General features: G+C 48.9%; 1 protein-coding gene across 2 annotated transcripts; it reads left to right on the top strand.

Moving 5' to 3' along the window:
- Window positions 1-1,222: 1,222 nt before the first annotated feature.
- On the top strand, window positions 1,223-19,557 carry Ccsap (centriole, cilia and spindle-associated protein). Of its 2 annotated transcripts, XM_087594713.1 has the most exons (4): window positions 1,223-1,389; window positions 1,795-2,149; window positions 14,083-14,348; window positions 17,110-19,557. In XM_087594713.1, the coding sequence occupies exons 2-4, from the start codon at window positions 1,834-1,836 to the stop codon at window positions 17,284-17,286; spliced, it is 759 nt and encodes a 252-aa protein (XP_087450839.1). In that variant the 5' UTR covers window positions 1,223-1,389; window positions 1,795-1,833; the 3' UTR covers window positions 17,287-19,557. The 2 variants fall into 2 exon arrangements, with proteins under 2 accessions (XP_087450839.1, NP_001100911.1); NM_001107441.1 differs by lacking the exon at window positions 1,223-1,389 and having other exon boundaries at window positions 1,755-2,149; window positions 17,110-17,517.
- Window positions 19,558-21,419: the final 1,862 nt, after the last annotated feature.

Here is a 21,419-nt window from a genome sequence, read left to right as displayed (position 1 = left end):
TGTCTAGTAACTAGTTATAAACTTCTTTTGATTGCAAAAACCATAGATCAACCTGACTAGCTTCAACAAACGGAAATGCAGTGAGGAGGTTCCTGAGTTTTTTTGAGGGGTAGGGGGAGAAGCCTGGCCTCTGGTAACCTCTGCATATCTGTGTCCTCCAGAAAATGGCTTTGTCAGACTAATCAGTTCAGGTTCTCAGGACAGCCACCTAGGCTGTGAACTACCCAGGAGTCTTAGCGTCTTACGTTCAGGTCTTTCACCCAAGGGTCCAAGCAGGTATAGACACAGGGGCATAGTTCAACTGAACTGCAGAAATCTGGGAGTAATCTGCTTACTGGAAACATCCTGGCTTGGACCTGCTTTTTCTTTGTTTTCTTCCTTCCTTCCTTCCTTCCTTCCTTCCTTCCTTCCTTCCTTCCTTCCTTCCTTTTTAAAAATGTTATCCTTCTTAAATGCCTTTCCTTTCCCATCTTCCTGCAGCTATTGCGTCAAGGTTTCTTTTTATAAAAAGCCGTCTGTAGAACAGGATTGCAACAGTAACAACCCTGTTGTTACTACATTAGAGCCAAGTCAGACATTTGCACCAGGTCCCCCGGGGTTTTATTATTTGTTTGTTTCTTTATTTTTACAAAAGTTGGCCTGTAGGTAATAAAGGGTAAGGGCCGGTGAGGCAGCTCATACCTGTTAATTTCAGCACTTTAGAAGTTGAAGGAGGGGTTGGGGATTTAGCTCAGTGGTAGAGCGCTTGCCTAGCAAGCGCAAGGCCCTGGGTTCGGTCCCCAGCTCCGAAAAAAAGAAAAAGAAGAAGAAGAAGAAAGAAGAAGAAGAAGGAAGAAGAAGAAAGTTGTTGAAGGAGGATCAGGAGTTCAAGACCAGCTTGGGCTCCGGAATGAGTTCTAGGCCTGCCTTGGTAACAGGAGATTTGTCTCAAAAAGTGGACAGAGGAGGGGAATGTATTAAAATAAAAACAACAATAAAAAAAAAAATCACTAAGGCCTGAGTACCCTGGCATTGTGAACAGGGAGGAAGAAATCGGGATACACGGTTTTGCCCTGAAAGGTGCTGCCTGCTCACAAGGCACAGGTTACACCTATATGGGAAGCCTCCTCCCGAGGCCCCCAGTAGCGAGTGGGCGAGCGAGCTGGGGGTTCACAGCAGCGCCCCAGGCGTGGGCTCAGGAGCGGGCGGGGGCCCGGCGGGCGCGCGGGGAGGTGCAGGCTTCAGGCTGGGGCGGCGCCTTCGCCTCCGGCTGCCGTAGGACCGCGGAGCCGCCGCTCCATCGGCGACATCTTGGTGGAGGACGTGCTAGGGGAAACGCTGTTCACTCGGTAGCTGCTGCGCCACGATCTCTGCCGACTTCCGGAGAGCGGAGAATAGGACACTCGGGAGGTAAGGCCGCGGCTCCCAGAGTCCCTGACTCCTCGCCCAGGAGGGTGCCTGGAACCTAAGATCCCCTGTCCCGCCACCTTGAGTCCGGCAGTCTTCACCTCTACCGGGTGGAGCAGACCCCAGGTGACCACCCACGAGTACCAGTCCACCTAGCACGGTCGCGTCGCTTGGAATCCCTCCTGATACCCCGCCCCCGCTATTACCTGAACTACGGGCCTGCCCAGCCCGGGACTCCGCCCCCATCAGGACTCTGCCCCCGCTAGGCCCCGCCCCTTCCCAAACACCCGTCACAGACACGCCCCCTCCCCGCCCCTCCTTGCCCTAGCCTCCGCCCTCCGGTCCGGGCGGGGCTCCGGGTTTGAACCGCGCGGCGGGCCGCGCCTCTGAGTCCGGTCGGGCCCGTAGGCGGCAGCGCGGAGCAAGCAGTCGGCAGCGCGCGGCACCATGTCCCCAGGCAGCGGGGTGAAGAGCGAGTATATGAAGCGCTACCGGGAACCGCGTTGGGACGAATACGCGCCGTGCTACCGCGAGCTGCTGCGCTACCGCCTGGGCCGCCGGCTGCTGGAGCAGGCGCACGCGCCCTGGCTCTGGGACGCCTGGGGCCCGGACAGCCCCTCGGACAGCTCGGCTTCACCCAGTCCTGCGCCCAAGGGCGCGATAGGGGAGCCCGCGGCGCCCTCCGCGCGGGAGGAGGAGCCGCCGGTGGGGGAGCGCGGCGCGGAGCTGCGGGACACGGAGGAGCAGGACACAGTGCTACCAGGTACGGGCGCAGCGGGTCGCTCCGAGGACCGAGCTGCGCGCTGCTCCGCTCTCTGGGCAAGCGCTTCCTGTTTTGGTTTGGTTTGGTTGGGGTTGACAGAATCAGCTTGCTGAGCTAAGCGGGGAAGGTGCAGGCCGCATCTCCGCCTTCCCACCCGGGATTTCCCTAATTTGGTGACTCTTGGCGGAGCCCTTTATGACCTCCAAGTGCCCCCTGGCTAGGGTCTTTGGTCGCAGGCAGTGGCCGGCTCAGTGAGCCCTCGATCCACCAGATGGCGGATCTGTTTGCTTCTGCACATCCCTCTTGGCGAGAGGAGCTTTTCATTCTAAAGATGACCGACTGAAGTTAAGAACAACCGAGCTGTCATTAGGGTCATGGTTGTCTGTGTGAACGCCTTGGCCTGGCCTCGCTGTCTCTGCAGAATGGAGTGCGTGTGTTTGTGAACGAGCCCTCTTTGTGTACGCTGGTCCAGCCTCACACCCTGGTTAGGCTGTGAGCCACTTTCCCGCCATAGCGGAGTGGGGCTGTCAGCAGAGAGCCCTGGAGTTTGCCTGGACTCAAGGCCGTGCTTCAGAACAACTGGACATCACTATGGTTGCCAGCCACCTTCGAGATCTTCTGAGGGTCTAGTGATGAAAAAGTTACTCAGTGACTGGTCTAGAAAGATGTATTTTCTCACCCGACCTTCAAACTCATAGGATGGGGCCTTTGTATTTAATCTCAGTTTTGTAAACAAAGCCAAGGGAGCTTGGGATCCATGGTCAGAGTCTGAAAGGGTCGGATTGCTTTGCTCTTGGTTCCCATGTTTGCCTAGTCTCAGTTCCTGCATGGCTCGGCTGCCTTCTTGTCAGCCGGTCGCTTGTGACGACCATCCTGATCCTTCAGTGATGCGGTTAGAAATTAGAGTGGCAGAAGGTGGTGGGGGCGGGGAGCGTGTCGCCCAGGTATTACAGAGCAAAATCTGTGCGTGCCATATGAAGACTGTTGACAGCACTTTAGTGTGCTTCGTGCCCGTGTTTGCCTAGTTAGGAGTGCACCGAGTTCATGATTATTTGGGTTTCCATGGAGATACAGAGCCCTCCCCAAAGATTCACAAAATCCCTGCTAAAATTTTTGGTGTGTGTAGGCATTGGGGGAAATAGATATGTCCCCGCTTTCAGGATCCTCCATCAGCACGGTTTTTTGCTGGCTCCTGTGGACCAGCGTCGACATGAGAAATATTCCTTATGAATGATGCTTTATGGTGCAGGACTGGTGAACCACTGATTCACATTGCTCTAAAATACATTTTCCTTACTTTTACTGCAAGGATTTTTTTTTCCAAGACAAGAGTTTCTCTGTGTAGAGGTGGCCGTTCTGGAACTCACTGTGTACACTAGGCTGGCCCTGAACTCAGAGATCCAGCTGCCTTTGCCTCTTGAGTGCTTTGATTAAAGGTATCTGTGCCAACACTGCCCAGGTGCCAGGACTTTTACGTGAAGAATCTTGTGGCTCCATGAAGCTTCTTACATGGTGCCCCCCAGCTGCTGTCTACTTGTCAGCTCCCTCTCCTGCTTTTTCCGTTTTTCTTCTTGGGGTACTGCAAATGCTCTCCCACTGAACCCCATTCTCAGCCCATTTTGTGTCTTTTGTTTTGAGACAGGGTCTCACTAAGCCACACTTGTCTTGAACTTCCTCTGTAGCCCAGGCTGGCCTCAAATGTATGACCCTTCTGTTTCAGCCTCCTGAATGGGTAGCTGGAATTATAGACCTGTGCTACTGGGTCCAAACACTTTTTGTTTGTATTCTTATTTGGGACCAGGTCTTACTGTTTTGCCCAGGGTGGCCTCAAACTTTTGGGCTTAAGCCATCTTCCTGCTCCAGTTTCCTGAGTAGCTCAGCCCACAAGTGAGCATTGGTACACTTGGCTGGTATTTACTTCTGTATACTTTTATCGCTGCTCCCCACCCCAGCCCCTTTACCTTGGGTCTTAACTTTATTTCTGCTCTTCTATACAGACAGACATGCCCGTTTCTACACAGTCTTCATAGCTACTGTATTCTGTGTGATATTAGGCCCATGGAAACTGGATTGGTGCTCAAAGCTGACCCACTTTGCTTCTCTGGGTCCTTTTTCTCTCTCTCACAATGTAGCCAAGTACAGTGGTTCATCATCACACGCACCTTAACTCATCCCCAGGGGCCACTGACCTACTTCTGTCTGGCCTGCCTGCTGCCCTTGTGGCAGGCTTGACGTTGTTGTCTAAAGAGGGCCCTTGGCATAACATCAGGCACTTCCGGCTTTCCGTCTCACAGGTGGGAGCAACCGCCATGTTTTGACTTACCCCCTCATTGGTAGAGGTCATCTGTTAGTTTAAGAAAGGATGAAAAGTTGAATTCTGAGGAAAAACAATCCTCCTAATTTTTTGAGTTTGTGATGACAGCTCTGTTTCTAAGACATCTGGAGGTGTTGCTCCATTGCTGTGAGTCCTGATCCTTGACTCAGACCGCAGGGGGACTGTTAGAATCTTTTGTCTGTCCTGACTCTTAGGAATTGATATGTCATTTGTTTTATGTGTTTACTGTTTTATGTGTATGGGGTTTTTGCTTGTATCTATGTCTATGTACCACGTGCATGCAATACTCTCAGAGGCCAGAAGAGGGTGTCGTATCCCCTGGAACTGGAGGTCGTAAACCTCTAGGTGGGCGCTTGGAATAGAACCTGGGTCCTCTGGAAGAGCAGCCTGTGTTTATAAGTGATAGGCCATCTCTGCAGCCCCCAAGCTATCTTTAATTCTGGGGAGTCTTGAATTATTTTATTTCATTGATTTCTCCTTTCCTGTATGTGTGTGTGTGTGTGTGTGTGTGTGTGTGTGTGTGTGTGTGTAGTTCATTTTATGGTGCTGGAAATGGAACTCAAGACTTTGTATACACTAGGAAAGCACTGTGCAACTGGCACATGCAACCTTGTTTCAAAAGGGGGAAAAGTATCTAGTTTGGCATGAACTTTCCCCCCATTTTGGAAACAGTTTTCTTAAGTAGCCTCAGCAGGCTTCAACTGTGAATCCTCCACAGCTGGAATCACAGGAGGGAACTACCGGCTACTTACAAAAAGTAATGGGTTCTTGCGGTGGGTACACTGTATCTTTTCTTGTCAGAGATATTAGAGGATTTTGTTTCTCTTTGTGTGTTTAGGGGACTGTATCTCCTCCCCTTCTTTGTTTTTGTTTCTTTTTGTTTATAATTCTGTATTGCTCTCTGGAGACTGTTTTTCAAATGAATGAGATCTGTTGGCTTTTTTTTTTTTTTTTTCTTATTTGAGAAATGGCTGTGAATAGTTCTCTGGTAAGTTCCAACTGCCATGTTGGTGGTGGGAGTGTGTTGTTAGTAGGAATTCTGTACTTTTCTAGCTGACCTGTGTTGGCGTATTTGGTGGGGGGGCTACTTTAGTGGGTTCTATTATCTACCACCCTTCCGACCCTCATTTCATTCCAATCCCTTCTACTGCCCAAACACTAGGTAGGAGAGAAAGAGTTAGAGGGGAAAGTAGACCTCTTTAGACTACTTCCTGCTGATTAGAGGCAGTAAGTCCGGTCTTCGTCAGAATATTTCCAGTGTCTCTTCTCATCTCTTTGCTCATGACCACTTGACGAGCAGCAAGGGGGAGTAGCAGCTGCCCCAGGCCCTTTAAGGACTCTCTCATTTATACCCTCTCCAGAGTCCCCAGAATTAAACTGTCTACAGCTGGCAAAAAAAAATCACACCCCTGGTAGTGCATGAGGCAAATCATAATCACCTGCTGTGAAGCAGCTTCTTATCCCTCACTTGGGATCAGAGCAAAAACATATTCACATAACATAATTTTATTTTTTTAATGAAACTAAAACTCTAACTACACTTCTCTTGGGAAACTGGCAGACCACCTCCAGATTTATTTTTGGGATACTGGGGAATCTAACCCAGCTTCTCGCTGCTAGGCAACTGTGTCACTGCTGGTCTACAGCAGATAAGATGCTGGCCCACCAGCCTGTGAGACTGTCTCCAGTCCCTTATTCCACAGTCGCACTTTCCAGAGTACATTTGCTTTTGGTAAAGTTTACATGCGCGTCATTTTAAACAACCTGTTCAAAAATTAGCAAAGTAATCCTGCCCCGCTTCTTACTCGCGCCTACTCCTCGTTCTTCCTACATCTTGTCTCAGCATCTTTTTGGTGGGAGGCAGAAGCTTTCAGAAGGTTCTTTTTCTCCGAGGCGGACTCAGATCCTGTGATGCCTTTCTGCCTGCCTGCCTGCCTGCCTTCCTTCATCGTCCTGGGCTTTTTGAACATGGAAGCTTCGTGCAGGACAAGATTTCCTAACACAATGTAAAGTTGTTTCCTCTGCTTCACAGTTCACTGTCCTCTTTACTTCTCTCCCCGCCTCTTCTCCCTGTTGAGACAGGGTTTCTACATGGTAACAAAGACTTGATTTCACACTGTAGGAAGTCTTCTGGCTCGGATCCGAGTACCAGGATTACAGATCTGCCCCACCATGACCAGATTATTTTCTTCCTTTGTTGGATCAAACTTCTAACGTTTTAAAGTTAAGAATTCTATTTTATTACCTGGTGTGTTGGTGCAAGCCTTTCATTCCAGCACCCAGGAGGCAAAAGTAGGTAGATCTCAGTGGCTTCCAGGTCAGCCTGGTCTACATAATGAGTTCCACTACAGCCAGGGCTATGTAGTGAGACCCTGTCTGGATTTAAATATATATGATGTATATGAGTGCTTTGCCTGCATAGATATGGTCCCCAGGGAAGCCGGAAGAGGGCATCAGATCTCCTAGAACTGGAGTTACAGACAGTCCTGAGTCACTGTATGGCTGCTGGGAATGGAACCTGGGTCCTTTGGAAGAACAGCTGGTGCTCTTGATGGCTGAGCCTACGCTACTGATTGGAACTATGTTCTGCTTTAAGCTGGCTAGCTGGCGTTGCAGGTGTGAAATACTGCATCCATCTCCATGTCTTTTCTGTTAAAATATGTACCCATGGGTTAGTGAGAGGCTCAGTGCGGAAAAGTGATTGCTGCCAAGCCTGGTAACCTGAGTTCGATTCCTGGGTCCCACATGGTGGAATGAATGAACCAACTTCTCCAAGTTTTGTTCTAACATCCACATGTATACATGCATACACCACATACACACACACATGGGGGAGGGGGATAACCAGATGTCTAAGCCTGACCTATTTGCTCATATTTAATGCTGAGGCCTGAAAGTGCTCTGAGGGACCCAGATATGGTTGGTGTCCTGAGGTGGTTTATTGGCCTGTCTGTTGACTGTCTAAGAGAGAGACACGGGTGTTTCTCTGGGGCATTTAAAACTTACCCTCTGGGAGTCTCCTGGGTGTCCTTCCCAGATGGTGCCTCTCCTCTTGCCCCAGGGGAACCAGCCAGTCTGCCACATGCTTGGAGCCCAGGATGAAAGCTACAGAGAAGGGCCCTCTGTGTGCTGAGGCCTCCTGTCCTTTTAGGAAGGTATCACCCTGGCTTCTGTCATGCTGGCATCCCAGGTCCAGGACCCTGTGCTTCTCCATCTTTAGACGGTACTCTGGCAGTCAGGGAGGAGAGGGTTAGGCACTTTGAATAGAATGAAAGAAAGAGGCTGAACAGTGGTGTTTCATGCCTTTGATCCCAGCACTTGAGAGGCAGGCAGATCTCCATGAGTTTGAAGCAAGCCTGGTCTACATCGTGAGTTCCTGGACAACCAGAGTTTGAGAGTGGGGGTGGGGTGGGGGTGGGGAGACTATGAGAGGATTATCTACTGCTGCAAATATGAAACCCAGCCAAAGTTGGCACCACTCCTGAGGCTTGGTAGGCTCTGTGGGCTAGACACAGGCCCTTTTCCAAGGCTGGCACACCTTGTCTGATGGGCATTATCCTTGGCCTCTGCTGAGAGACCAGCTGAGCTGTTGCTAGATCAACACGTGCAAAGCTTCCTCCTATGCTGTGCCCTCCTCAGGGTGTGCAGATGGTCTTTGGTACAGCGTGCAATTAAACGGAGCTTGATGGAGATCCCCACCTTTCCAGTTTCTCTGTGGGTCAGACAGTGTCTTTCCCTCTCAACTTGCTTTCCTTAGAAGTTGCAGACGTCTGCTCAAGTCTGGAGTTGGGGTTCCCTGACCTGGTCCTCAGTAGAGATGTGTCTGTTGCTTTTCAGAAGGGTGTGTGGTGGGGGCTGGCTGCTCTGGGCCTTTGGAAAGAAGTCCACTGCCCTAGCCTTGAGAATCCTTTCCAGACTTAGCTTTTGTCTTGGGCCGCTCTGCATGCAGTGGCCCTCCTCTGATTAGCCCAAGTCTATGTTCCTGGCTTATCTGCTTCTCTCACTATTGAACATTTTGTGTGGTACCAATGCTTCCCCTGGCCTTCGTCATTGTGCCTTCTGGCCTTTACTGATTGGGATTTCGGGGAGGAAGAGATTGAAGTGCTCGTTTAAACAGAACCCCCTACTTTATTTTTATTATTTACCTAGCTGTATATGTATGCACATGCACATCCGTACGTGTATGCTAATGCACACGTGCATGCAGCTGCCTGTGCAGGACAGAAGCAGACATGGGATTTCATGGAGATGGAATCACAGTTGTAAGCTACCTATTTTGGTGGTGAAGACAGGTCCTCTCCGAGAGCAGAAAGTGCTCTTAACTGCTGAGCCATTTCTCCAGCCCCTGCTTCATTCATTCATTCATTCACTCATTCATTCATCTAGAAATGGGGTTTTGCTATGTATCCCTAGCTCTGTGTAGACCAGGCTAGCCTTGAGCGCACAGAAATCCACCTGCCTCTGGTGTGCTAGAATTAAAGATGGACTTCACGATGTCTGGACCATTTCTTTCTTTCTTTTTTTTTTGGTTCTTTTTTTCGGAGCTGGGAACCGAACCCAGGGCCTTGCGCTTCCTAGGCAAGCGCTCTACCACTGAGCTAAATCCCCAACCCGACCATTTCTTTCTTGATTAAGCTTGCAAGAAGTTTGTAAATCTGTTTAGTGTTTTGTTTTGTTTTTTACTAAACTAACTTCTGTCTATTAGCTTTGGTTTTTTGTGCTGAAAGAACACATTTATCTATGTGGTTTCTTGGAAGTCTCAGTATGTACCTCTGGATAGGTTGGAACTCACTGTGCAGTCAGGCTGGCCTCAAACTCACAGAAATCCTTCTACCTCTGTCTCTTGAGTGCTTACCACCACCATGCCTAGCTATTTTTGTTGTTTGCTTTTTTTTCTCTTGGGCTTTTTGAGACAGGGTCTCTGCATATACCTGGATGTCCTGAAGCTCACTCTGTAGAGCAGGCTGGCCTTGAACTCTCAGAGATCCCCCTGCCTCTGCCTCCAAGTGCTGGGATTAAAGCCACCGTACACTGATTTTGTTTTTTCTTTTTGTTTTTTGTTTTTGTTTTTGTTCTTTTTTTCGGAGCTGGGGACCTAACCCAGGGCCTTGCGCTTCCTAGGTAAGCGCTCTACCACTGAGCTAAATCCCCAGCCCCTTGCTTTGTTTTTTTTAAAGATTTGTTTATTTCATGTATGTGAGCACACTGTCACTGTCTTCAGACACACCAGAAGAGGGCATCAGATCCCATCACAGATGGTTGTGAGCCACCATGTGGTTGCTGGGAATTGAACTCAGGACCTCTGGAAAAGCAGTCAGTGCTCTTAACTGCTGAGCCATCTCTCCAGCCCCACTGATTTTGTTTTTAAGAGAGGCTCTTATCACATAGCCCAAGCTGACTTTGAACTTAAAGGTCCTTCAACAACCTCCCTAGGATCACAGGATCTGATACCTCTAGCTCAGGCTGGCCTCAGTTAGTATCCTGCTGAAGTGACCTTGAATGCGATTGCTTCCGTCGCCCAAGTGTGATTATAATAACTTGTGGTAAAATATAGAACACAAAGTTCACCATCTTAACCTTCTTGAAATGCGCAGTTTCTGGTGTGAATTTCATTGATGTGTTTTTTCTAACCGCATCCCACTGACCTTGGAGCTAGGCTGGTCCCCAGTGGGCTGCAGTGACCTCTGCTTCACCATCCCCAGCTCCAGTGCTGGGGTTACGGGTGGATAGCGTTGCACCTGACTCCCCCTGTGTGTGCTGGATCGGAACACAGGGCCTCAGGCTTCCACAGCAAGTCCTCTTACCCCCTGAGCCATTTCCCCTGTCCCTATGTGTGGTTTTAAATTCTCGTTGCTGCTGTTTTGAGACTTTATGCTCTGTGAATATTTGTTCAAATAGGATTTTAAAAGCATATACAATTATCATGTACCAAGCTGGCCTGAAACTCAGCCATATTTATAGCAATCCTCCTGTCTCAGCCTGCCTAGTGCTGGGGTTATGAGTGTTAGCCTCCACACTGGGCTCAAAAATGAAAGAGATTTGGAAGTTATTTCTGTTTGTGACGTCATCTCCCTAATGGTTGTGAGAATATGTTCGGTGTAATTTCAGTTTATGTTAAGTCCAGATCTGTAAATGTGGGAAGACTCTCCTTTAAGGCTTTGGCTATGAAAAGCTCGTATATGTTCTGCATCCGCTTGGTGGGAATGTGCCAGCCCAGCATCCAGCACTCTACCTGACTGCATTCTGCTTGCCCTACAGCTCTGTGTTAGCAGGTGCATTTTCCATAGCATCTACCATGGTGTTCCCGTGGCAATACTGAATGGCTGACCTGTGACATGTCTAACAGAGAAGCACAATCATCTCGTTTTACTTATTTTAATTCACTTGAGTTTATTTTTAATAGCCACATTGGACACAGGTTATTGTATGGGGCAGCTCCGCTCTAAAGCCTGGATTTATTTCAATTCAATGGTTCTCTCTAAAGCCTGGATTTATTTCAATTCGACAGTTCTCTCAGTTGGTGAGACAAGCATTGTAATCTTCCCCTGTGTCTTGTGGGAACTACTGTTTTTGTTTGCCTGAAAATACCTTGTTTTTGAACACTGTTCTTTTGAATAGGATCTTGAAAGCATATACTTAAATCTAATTACCATGTGCCAGGCACGGTTTTGAGAGTTTTATAAATATTAAAATTACGGCGATGTGTTCTATCTCGTTTCTTCTGTTTCTGTCCGTCCTTTGTCTCCTGCTGGGAATAATATTTTTTTCCCCTTAAGCACAGAGTGTAAGCACCCTTACTTCACAGTCTGTAGGTGATAATTTAAGTTCTTCAGTCTCTTGCTCCTGACCATTGTGTTTGTATTGTTTTCTCTTCCTGGGTGCTGGGCTGCCTCTGTGACACTCTGTGGTACGTGCCATGGTAATGCTGTGTGAAAATTTACTTGTGGGGGTTGTTTGGACTCTGGGGTCCTGCGTAGGTCCCTAGTTCCTGCAGGCAGTGGCTTTTATACTTCTGAGCTGTTTTGGGCCCTATGGGTAAGAAGGGTTGATTCACTGCTCTTCGCCCACCCGACTTGACCCCTGACCTTGTGTCCCCTCCCCACCAGAGCCTCACTGGTAAGCTGCAGGGTTTCTGGTCCCAGCAGAAATGTGGTGCTTCCTTAGGTTTTCTTCTGGTCTCTTTTTACTTTTCTAGACAGCCTTCCTTTGTCCTGCTCTTGGGTTCGTTCTCTCTCTCTCTCTCTCTCTCTCTCTCTCTCTCTCTCTCAATCCTTAGATAAGTGTCCCCGGGATCCAACTGTGCCCTTTTGGCTTCCTGTCCTATGTTCTTCCTGGGCAGTCCTGCATTCTGCCCCTAGCCCCGGCTCAGTCTTCTCTCTCAAGGTGCCTGTGGTATCCCCCAGCAACCTGCCTGGCTGTTCCATCCTCCCTTGGGTACCCTGGGTCCATAGATTGGAGGACCATCTGCTTAGAACATCCGTGGAGACCCGTCAGGTTCTTCTGCCTCCACCCCCACTCCTACCCAGTGCCAGCTTGGTGCCAGTGTGTCTGTTTACCCTGGTCTGTTCTCAGCTTTCCTGGCAGGCATTTGACGCTATTATTTTTATCCAGCTCATCTTAAAATAAAGACAGGACCACTTTATTTCTAAGCTTAACCACCCCCCTCCCCATAGTCCTCCGTGATTTCTAAGGTACAATCACCCCCCACCTCCAATCCAAGCTGGCACAGAAGGACTTTGTTTCCCTGGTGCCTCCTGCTCCTGGCCTGTGGCTGGCTGTCACTTGGTGTGTGCACGTGTCCTTAGAGCGTCTCATTGTTCTTGCTTCCTTTTCAGTGGACGTTCCCTCTCCGGGTCTCTCTCTGGTCTGCATAAGCTTTTTCCTCACAGAGGGCATTATTGTCCTCCCCGGCATGCTTTCCGGGGAGATCTGGAGGAGAGGAGGTGAAGAGATTGGAAATGCAGGTGGATGTGCCCTTCCTCATTCCCCATATTTGACTTCGAGGGTCCCGCCTCAGGCTTCTTTTTCTCTGGGCTTTGACTTTGAGGTTCCCTCTTTTCCTCATCCTGTTCTAAGGCGGGGAAGGGGAAGGGGAAGGGTACAGCGCCCAGTACTAGGGCAGTGAGTGAATGTAAGTGGAACCTGCTGTTCCTTCAGCCTGTATGCTTCCCTGCTGGGATCGCAGCCTGGCCTTGGGGTAGGTGTCAGACCCAGGTGTGGCCCAGGAAATGAATGCGTTCTTAGAGCTCAGGCTGAAGCTGAGGCAGAAGTAAAGGTTTCCGACAATCAGGCGTGTGGTCTGGATTGCCCGTGCAGGGAACACTGTCCTGTAAAGGAATATGAAACAGGTTCCCAGCCAAGGGCATCAGGGCTGAGGGTCTGTGCTCTGAGGGGACCCCGCTTTGTTCTAGCACTCTGTGTGGTTGTCAGGAAGACCCGAGCTCTGCAGCGACTGATGGAGGAGCTGTAAGTAATGCCAGAGCAGTGGGTGACTCACACGGAGCTCATACTTGAGTGTGCGTGTGTGTAGGAGGGAAGGAAACAGGCTCGGGAAGGACTTACGCAAAAATCACATAAAGGATGGCGGTATTAAAATGTCAAAAGGTAGGTAAGGGAAATTGAGACATTCTGGAATGTTCTTAAATGCCTGGTGTTCGACTCAGGTTGGGGTAGCCACATATATCCCCTCCCCCAAGACCCTCCACTCCCCAGGTCTGCTGACATCTTTCGTCTCCCCCCACGCCCCCACCACACAGTTTCCTCTCTGTCCTTGGAAAGGGTGTGCTCCATCTCATGGGGCAGGTACGGCGGAGTTCGTGGCAGCTAAGGTGGGGCTCCTTGCTTATATCTTGGTTCGGGAAACAGAAATCAGGTCAAAACTGGGATTGGGCTACAACCCATAATATTCATCCTGTGGCGACTCCCTCCCTCCATCAAGACTCCATCTCCCCGAGATTCCTCGACCTCCTAAAGCAGCACCCCCAGCATGGTCGAGTGTTCAAACTCAGGAGCCCTCGAGGACAGCACATCCCAAGCACAGCTCTGTGGCCCTGGCTCATGAGGTCACTCCTGTTTCAATGTCTCTTGCTGTTTGCACCGAGGATGCTGTAAAGGGTACAATGCCAGTGGCTGTGGTGACCACATCCTGTTGTGACAAGAGCCCTTGGACTCAATTGGACAACCACCTCCTTGTAGGCACAGATAAGGTTTTCCTCAATCAGTGTACATCACAAAAGGAAGCAGAATGGTCACACTCTAGGGAGTGACTTAGAAACCGATAGCAGCTGCCCAGGGAGGACAGCCTAGTCTGTCCCCAAAGAGGGGTGCCTTTGGGTGCCTGTGGAGGGAGCTCCTGCGGCGCACATGCTCGTTTGTAGAGTGATGGTGACTTCTGTGGATGGCCGTCGCGGTTGCTCTGGAATTGTTTTGGTTTAATGTTGGTAATTTGTTTCCATAGCTGGCTTTAAGTAAAGCCTGCAGAGCTAACCGTGTGACTGACTTGACGAAATTTTTATTATTATTTTTTTAACTTAAAAGTCATTATATATGAACTTGATGTAAAGTTTTCCCATCTCTTCTCGTCTCTTTTTTTCAAAAGCCCCACCAAAAAAGGACGTAGAAGAGAGACCTGAAGAACACAGGACAAAAGAGACTGACGGGGCACCCAGTGGCCCCGGACCTCGACAACAGCCCAGTGCCTTATGTGCCAGAGGAAGTAAGAAAGCCGCCAGAAGCCCCCAAAGATCCACCAGCAAAATAAAAGAGAACAAGCACCCGTTTGCCCTTTATGGCTGGGGAGAGAGACAGATGGACATGGGGAGCCAGAAGACACACAATGTCTGCGCATCGGCCTCTGTGCATGAGGTGTGCCTTGAACGGGGCCGTTCTAGCCATGAGCTGGCTTGGAGCGTTTCTCCAATGGCTGTGGTGCTCGGGGCCACGGGAGGTCCTTGGGTCATGTGGGGGTCCATGGAAGCCAAAAGAAGGGAGCTCTGGTCCTAGAAAGACGGAGTGGGCTTTGGTTGGCTGGGGCTATAGCCAGGGCTAATGGCTGCTGACGGGAGGAGGCAGCTGTCATTGTGGTGTGTGACGTTCTGTGACCTGGGCCACAGGGATAGCAGGAGCTGGAGTTGTCCCCTGGAGAGGCATCAGTTTCCCTCAGCTTTGGTAACCTGGTGTCCTCAACCGAGACTTTCTCCTTGGCTCTGACTACTTGACATCTACTAGGGACCTCTGTTGTCCCTTCTGACGAGATTCAAGCTTGCTGACTTCCTGTTTGTCTGCCGCAGTGTTTTCTTCCCGTGAGCTCCAGTCATCTAGCTCAGCCTTGGTTTGTCATTCTGTCGAGGCCTGAGATATTTCACACACGAGGGCCCTTGTTGTAGCCATGAGACAATTACTGTGTTAGCACCAGCTGAACGCCTTAAGAACAGGCAGGAAGAGGAAACGCAAACTCAGTTTCCCTGTGATGTTTCCCTGATGCAAGTTCCCGGAGCAGCAGCGTGTAGGTGGCAGATGCTGTTTATCTGAGGTGAAATCTGAGACGGGAGCTGCTAACAGAGGATTCTCACAAGTCCCTGGGACTGATTTAACTAATAAATTCCCCTGACATTATATATAAACTCCTCTGACATTACACGTACACAAACACGAGAGTGGGGGGGTCTCATGTAGCCAAATTGGCCAAACCTAGTATGTAGCTGAGGAGGACCTTGAACCCCTGATCCTCTTGCCAGATTCAGGGATTTACAGGCTTGTGTGCTGCACCTGGCTGCCCTCCACATTTTTTTTTAATTTATTTATTTATTATATATAAGTACACTGTAGCTGTCTTCGGACACACCAGATGAGGGCATCAGATCCCATTATAGATGATTGTGAGCCACCATGTGGTTGCTGGGAATTGAACTCAGGACTTCTGGAAGAGCAGACAGTGCTCTTAACCGCTGAGCCATCTCTCCAGCCCCCATGCCCTCCACATTTTTAGTGCCGTGTTTTAAAGCATGCTACATAACTCTTTGACCTGCTTAATGTAGAGGGGGGCCCACGGTTTTCTGTAGCTTGGTGTGGTGGTACCCCATATCATCTTGGTGCTTTGGAGGGAGAGCAGAAGGATCCCCGACATTTATAGCCAGTCTGGTCTATGTAGTGAGTTCCGGGCCAGACAGAGCTACATACAAGATCCTCCCTCAATAAAAAACAAACCAACCCTAAAACAGCAGTTTTCCCAAGCTGGACCTAGATTAGATGCAAGGTAGATGATTACCATTTCTATCTACACTTTTATCTTTTAATTTTTTAAAAAGACTTATGTATTTATTATATTCTAAGTACATTGTCGCTGTCTTCAGACACACCAGAAGAGGGCATCAGATCCCATTACAGATGGTTGTGAGCCACCATGTGGTTGCTGGGATTTGAACTCAGGACCTCTGCAAGAGCAGCCAGTGCTCTTTTTTTTTTTTTTTTTTATTTACTCATTTATTATATATAAGTACACTGTAGCTGTCTTCAGATACACCAGAAGAGGGCATCAGATCTCTTTACAGATGGTTGTGAGCCACCATGTGGTTGCTGGGAATTGAACTCATGACCTCTGGAAGAGCAGTCGGGTGCTCTTAACCACTGAGCCATCTCTCCAGCCCAACAGCCAGTGCTCTTAATCACTGAGCCATCTCTCCAGCCCCCTATCTAAACTTTTTTTTTTTTAAAGATTTTATTTTATTGTATATGAGTACACTGTAGCTGCCTTCAGACACACCAGAAGAGGGCATCAGATCTCATTACAGATGGCTGTGAGCCACCATGTGGTTGCTGGGATTTGAACTCAGGACCTCTGGAAGAGCAGTCGGTGCTCCCAACCGCTGAGCCATCTCTCCAGCCCTAAACTTTTATCTTTTAAAAGTACCTTTCCTTTTTAGTCATGTGTATGCGTGCGTCTGTGTGCGTGAGTGCTGGTGCCCTGGGAGGCTGGAGGCATCAGATCTCCTTGGAGCTAGAGTTACAGACCGTTGTGAGCCGCCCAGCTTGGGTTCTGGGATTTGAACTCAGGCCCTTTCCAAGAGCAAGAACTTACTTGTTCTTGCCTCAGAGGCATGTCTCCACCCTAAATCTGATTTTCTGTTGCTTATCTTTACTGTCCTTGGTAATGGGGTGTAACAAGGACAGTTTACTCCGAAGCAAGCATTGATGCAATAGACTGGTGGTGCTTGGCTCTTTTCTTGAGGAACTCAGACTGGTAACCTAAGGCAGGGCCTCGTGGACCTCAGGCTGACACTAAGCTGAGCTTTCTATGTAGCCAAGGCTGGCTTTGAACTTATGATCCTCTTGGTTCTACCTCCCAAGTGCTGGGCTTATAGGTGTGCACCACCAGGCCCAGGGAATAGAGCCCAGGGCTTGATATGTGCTAGGCTGCACCAAGCCATTTCCCCAGACTTTTAGTTATTTAGGTATTCTTTAAAAGTCGGCTCTAGGGGCTGGGGATTTAGCTCAGTGGTAGAGCGCTTACCTAGGAAGCGCAAGGCCCTGGGTTCGGTCCCCAGCTCCGAAAAAAAGAACCAAAAAAGAAAAAAAAAGTCGGCTCTAACCCACTTAGCTACTACCTTTCTTTCTGACCTTTCTGTAGATTCATGAGTCAGCACTTCGAGCCAAGAATAGAAGACAGGTGGAGAAAAGGAAGCTGGCTGCCCAGAGGCAGCGGGCTCACTCGGTGGATGTGGAAAAGAACCAGAGGGTAAAGCCGTCGTCTGCGGAGAACCCGTGGCTGACAGAGTACATGCGGTGCTACTCGGCGAGGGCGTAGATCCTGGGGCATCCTCTTTCAAGTGTTCGTGCCAGCGAAGGAAAACAGAAACTAGCTAATGACACCACATACGGGTGGGAGAGACTGACTGGTCCTGCAAGGCGGCTCCCCTTAGGAAATTCCAAGAGATGGTTGTGCTTTCCTGATGGTTGGTCACCTGCCTTAGTGGTAGGACAGACTGTGGAAGCCATAGATGCTGGCTTGTTTACGAAGACAAATCCCCAAGTCTTGATATCCTTGTAAGAGTTTTCTTTTAAAGATTTTAATCTTTGGAGATACCCACACCGAGTGCCTTTAACCGGCTCTAGGCGCTTCCCACCCAGCCCTCCCGTAGTCTAGTCAGAGCTGCCCTTTCTGATCAGCACCACATTCCACAACTGGCAGGGCATCCCGTCCACTGTTGAGCATTCAGCATTCAGCATTCGGCATTCAGCTCGAGGTTCGCCACGCCCGGAGCCGACACCCAGGAGAGCAGGCGTGGTGATCCTGGCTGTTCCTGACGAGTTTCGGCAACTGCAGAACGATTACACTTGATAGATTTCGTTTCACCTCACCTTCACATAGACTGTGATATTTAAGAGTTTTCTGGCCAGAGCGGGGGTGACCTCTTCTCCCTTAGACGTTTATTTAATACACAGTTTAATGTTTCTGGTACATTCCAGTGAGCAACGTGCAGAGCATGTTTCAAGCAATGGTGACATTCCTCTAACTGCAGTCTGTCCCTTACGTCTGACCTGCCATTCCCTCTTCTGAGATAGCGGATGAAGACATTGAGAACTCTGCAGTGACATTTAAATGAACTGGGTTTGTTTGGCCTGTGGGGATGGGACCAGCAGACACCGCCAGTGTGTCCTTGCCTGTGGTGTGCTTAATGACGGCTTTGTGCGCGGTGCTGCTAGTCTAGGTTGAAAACCTGATGGCTTCATCTCTGGCCCGGTGATCTTTGCTGCCGTACTGTGGGAGAATAGGGCGGGCGCTGGCCTGACTGTAACGTCCTTCCTTTAATAGGGAACCGCTGTCAGGGTTTAAGAAAGAAAAGGGTTTTAAAGAACGTGTGTTCCCATGAGAGGGGGGTGCCTTCGACACCCTGTAGAAGAGAATTCCAGAAGGACGAGCACTGTGTTCTTCCTGAGAGACGGGGAGATCTGCCTGCACCCACTCAGCATCTGAGCTTGCTGGGTAAAACCCGGTGTTGGGCGTGCGGCTGAGCATTTATTCCCATGATATTTTTACCCTGGGTTTTTGAATATGGTAATTTCTAGGACGCAGACTGATTTCATTCCACGTGAGATTGTCACACGATGTCATCTGAAAACTGTTATCAGGCTTTGAAAATGTATACTAAAGAATCACGAGTGGTTTTTTTTTTTTTTAACTTTTAAACTATTTGCCTAGTTTTGTATAGTCCCCCATGTACAGAGCCCTCCCCTCTGAGGTGTATATTAATTAAAGAGTAAGTTCTACATGTTGTCCAAATACAACCTTGCTAGTGATAACTGTGTTAACTGCCTAGTCCCCAAATGTCACATAACCAGGGTGATTGGCACAGTAGCCCAGGTTGTTGAGAACTGCTCTTTGTAAAGCCATACCTTGAAAAGCCTACATTCCCAACATCATCAAAGCGCACCTGACAATCTCAGAAAGACAGGTCGGGGAGGGACACAGGACCCCGACCCTGGCCTTCAGACTTGCTCAGAAAACAGACGTGCATCCTTCTGCATATGTGTGTAGAAGTGCAGGCTGAGGTATGTTGAGAGGTCTGCTGGTGTCTTTACCAAATTCTTTTTCTTCTTTTCTTGAGACAGGGTTTGTCTGTGTAGCCCTGGCTTGTCCTCAAATTTTGTAGACCAGGCTGGCCTCAAACTCGGAGATCTGCCTGCCACTGCCTCCCAAGTGCTGGGATTAAGACTTGCCACATCCTTTTTACACAGAGCACAAATGATCAGTACTTTGGAGAACATTTAAACATTCGCACACCGCAAATAAGTCAGTATGAATTAGCGGTGACTCCCCACACCTGAGTCCCTAATGTTTAGGGGTCAAATTTTCTCCTTTTTAAAAAGATGGTGATTACTTTTTGAGCCTATGAAAATTTTAACGAACCTTAACAACTTTTTCCTATTCTAGGAGCAGTGAGATAATTTAGAGTTAACTTCTATGCTGGAAACATCTGAAAATGTTTGAGAGATCCAGTCATATTTAAAAGAAATGATATACGAGTCTTTTTAAAACATCTGATTTTAAGGTCTTAATTAAAACAGTTTTCCATAAGCGTTTTTGTTTTCTGTGCTGCTTTTTCTTTAGGATTAGACAGACTATTGAAATAAGGATGCCCAGCTTGGCTACAATGACAAGAATGAGAAGAAAATAATAGGAATGTATTCTTAAACGGTGTGTTTAACACCTGGGTTGGTTATGTGTCTGCTCCTTCTCTCTGCCCCCACAGAATTCCTAACATGTTTATACAGTTTTGCAGGTAATCTTACCCGCTCACAATGCCTGTGTCAGCTACCAGGCAACATCTTTGCAGTTGTGTCTCCCTGAGGGTTGCCTGCTAATTCAAAGGTCTGTGCTCACACTAAATTGCAGGCAAGGGAGTTGTTGTTGAAGGCTTCGTATCCAGAAGACTTCTCCCATGCCGGGAATGCAGCTGAGTCATAGGTGTTTGCTTGACATGGAGGAGGCACTGGGGTCTCCACATGGCAGCACACAGAATTCTGCAAAGCCTTTCACGCTAAAAACATCTTTCAAGAACATCTCTGCAAGAGGAATGAGACTCCCTGACCTGGAGGACACGGGGAAGCGTTATCGGAGAGGGCAGGAGAGGCCCAGCACAGGTGGCGGCGAGGCTCCCTTTCCTGGTAAGTTCACTGCTCAAGAAAAACAGGATCGCTGCATGGTCTACTTTCCGGATTAAACCGGTGCTATGCCATGGCCAATTCTGCAGTTCTGGGCTCAGGTAAGGTCTTTGCTATGTACTCTGTGGCCAATATAAATGCAACCCTTTTAACGCGATCTGGGGTCATTTCAAAACACGTGCATGCGAACTTGAAGTGGATTTGGGTTGGGAGGCAGAGTCTTTCTATGTAGCCCTGACTGTCCTGGAACTCACTATGTAAATTCATTTACCTCCCGACCCTCAAGGCTGCTGCTGCTGCTTCCTCTTTCTCCTCCTCTCCCCCCTCCCCATCCTATGATAGGGTTTCATGTAGACCAGACTGGCTTTGGAGCTAAATGGGCAAAGATAACCTTGAACTTTCTGCTCTTCCTGTCTCTACCTGGAACTGCTGGGATAACAGGCGTGTGCCGCTTGGTTACTGCAGTTCTGGGGATGCAAGAACCCGGGCTTCATGGAAGTTAGGTGTTTACTCTGCCAACTGAGATCTATTCCCAGTCCTCAACATAGGCTTTAGATTGGCAGCAATCACTTACGTTTTTGCTACCAACTTCTACAGTGGAGGTGAGTCGGTGGTTTCTTAAGGTCTGCACACTGGTCCACCCATCGTTTGTCTCTATAAAGCCTCTTCATCCAGGCTTGTACCAGGCACAGGTCCATCAGACATAGCACCCGTATGTTCAGTACCTGGGACAGACCTTGCTGGTCAAAGCAAGTAGGATCATGCATTATATGTTTTTGACTGTGTTAGAAGTAAAGTAGACATCGGTGACAGAAGACCAAAGGTGAAGTGGGCACTAAGCACACACATAAACTGCCAAAGAGAAAGTCTCAAAATCGGACGTTTTAAATAGAAGAGAGATGAAGTTTCGGCATATTAAAATTTGCGCAAGGGGGGTTGGGGATTTAGCTCAGTGGTAGAGCGCTTGCCTAGCAAGCGCAAGGCCCTGGGTTCGGTCCCCAGCTCCGAAAAAAAAAAATTTGCACAAGGCAGTGCTCAGGAGACATTGTTGGGAAACAGGCTTTGCCAGCTGTGGGGGTGCACGCCTTTATTCCCAGAACTCATGAGGCAGAGGCAGGTGGATTTTTGAGTTCAAGATCATCCTGGTCTACATAGCAAGTCCCAGGGCTTCATAGTGAGACCTTGCCTGCAAACAAAACCAGATCAACTAGATAACTGCTTGTTGTCAGGCATTGACATATTCAGGGATAGCTCCAAAGATATTTTGTGAGATTC

Source organism: Rattus norvegicus, chromosome 19 (assembly GCF_021556685.1).
Source record: "Rattus norvegicus strain SHRSP/BbbUtx chromosome 19, alternate assembly SHRSP_T2T, whole genome shotgun sequence".
Taxonomy (NCBI): domain Eukaryota; kingdom Metazoa; phylum Chordata; class Mammalia; order Rodentia; family Muridae; genus Rattus; species Rattus norvegicus.
The sequence above is the reverse complement of the archived record's forward strand: the minus strand, read 5'-3'. Positions and strand labels throughout refer to the sequence as shown.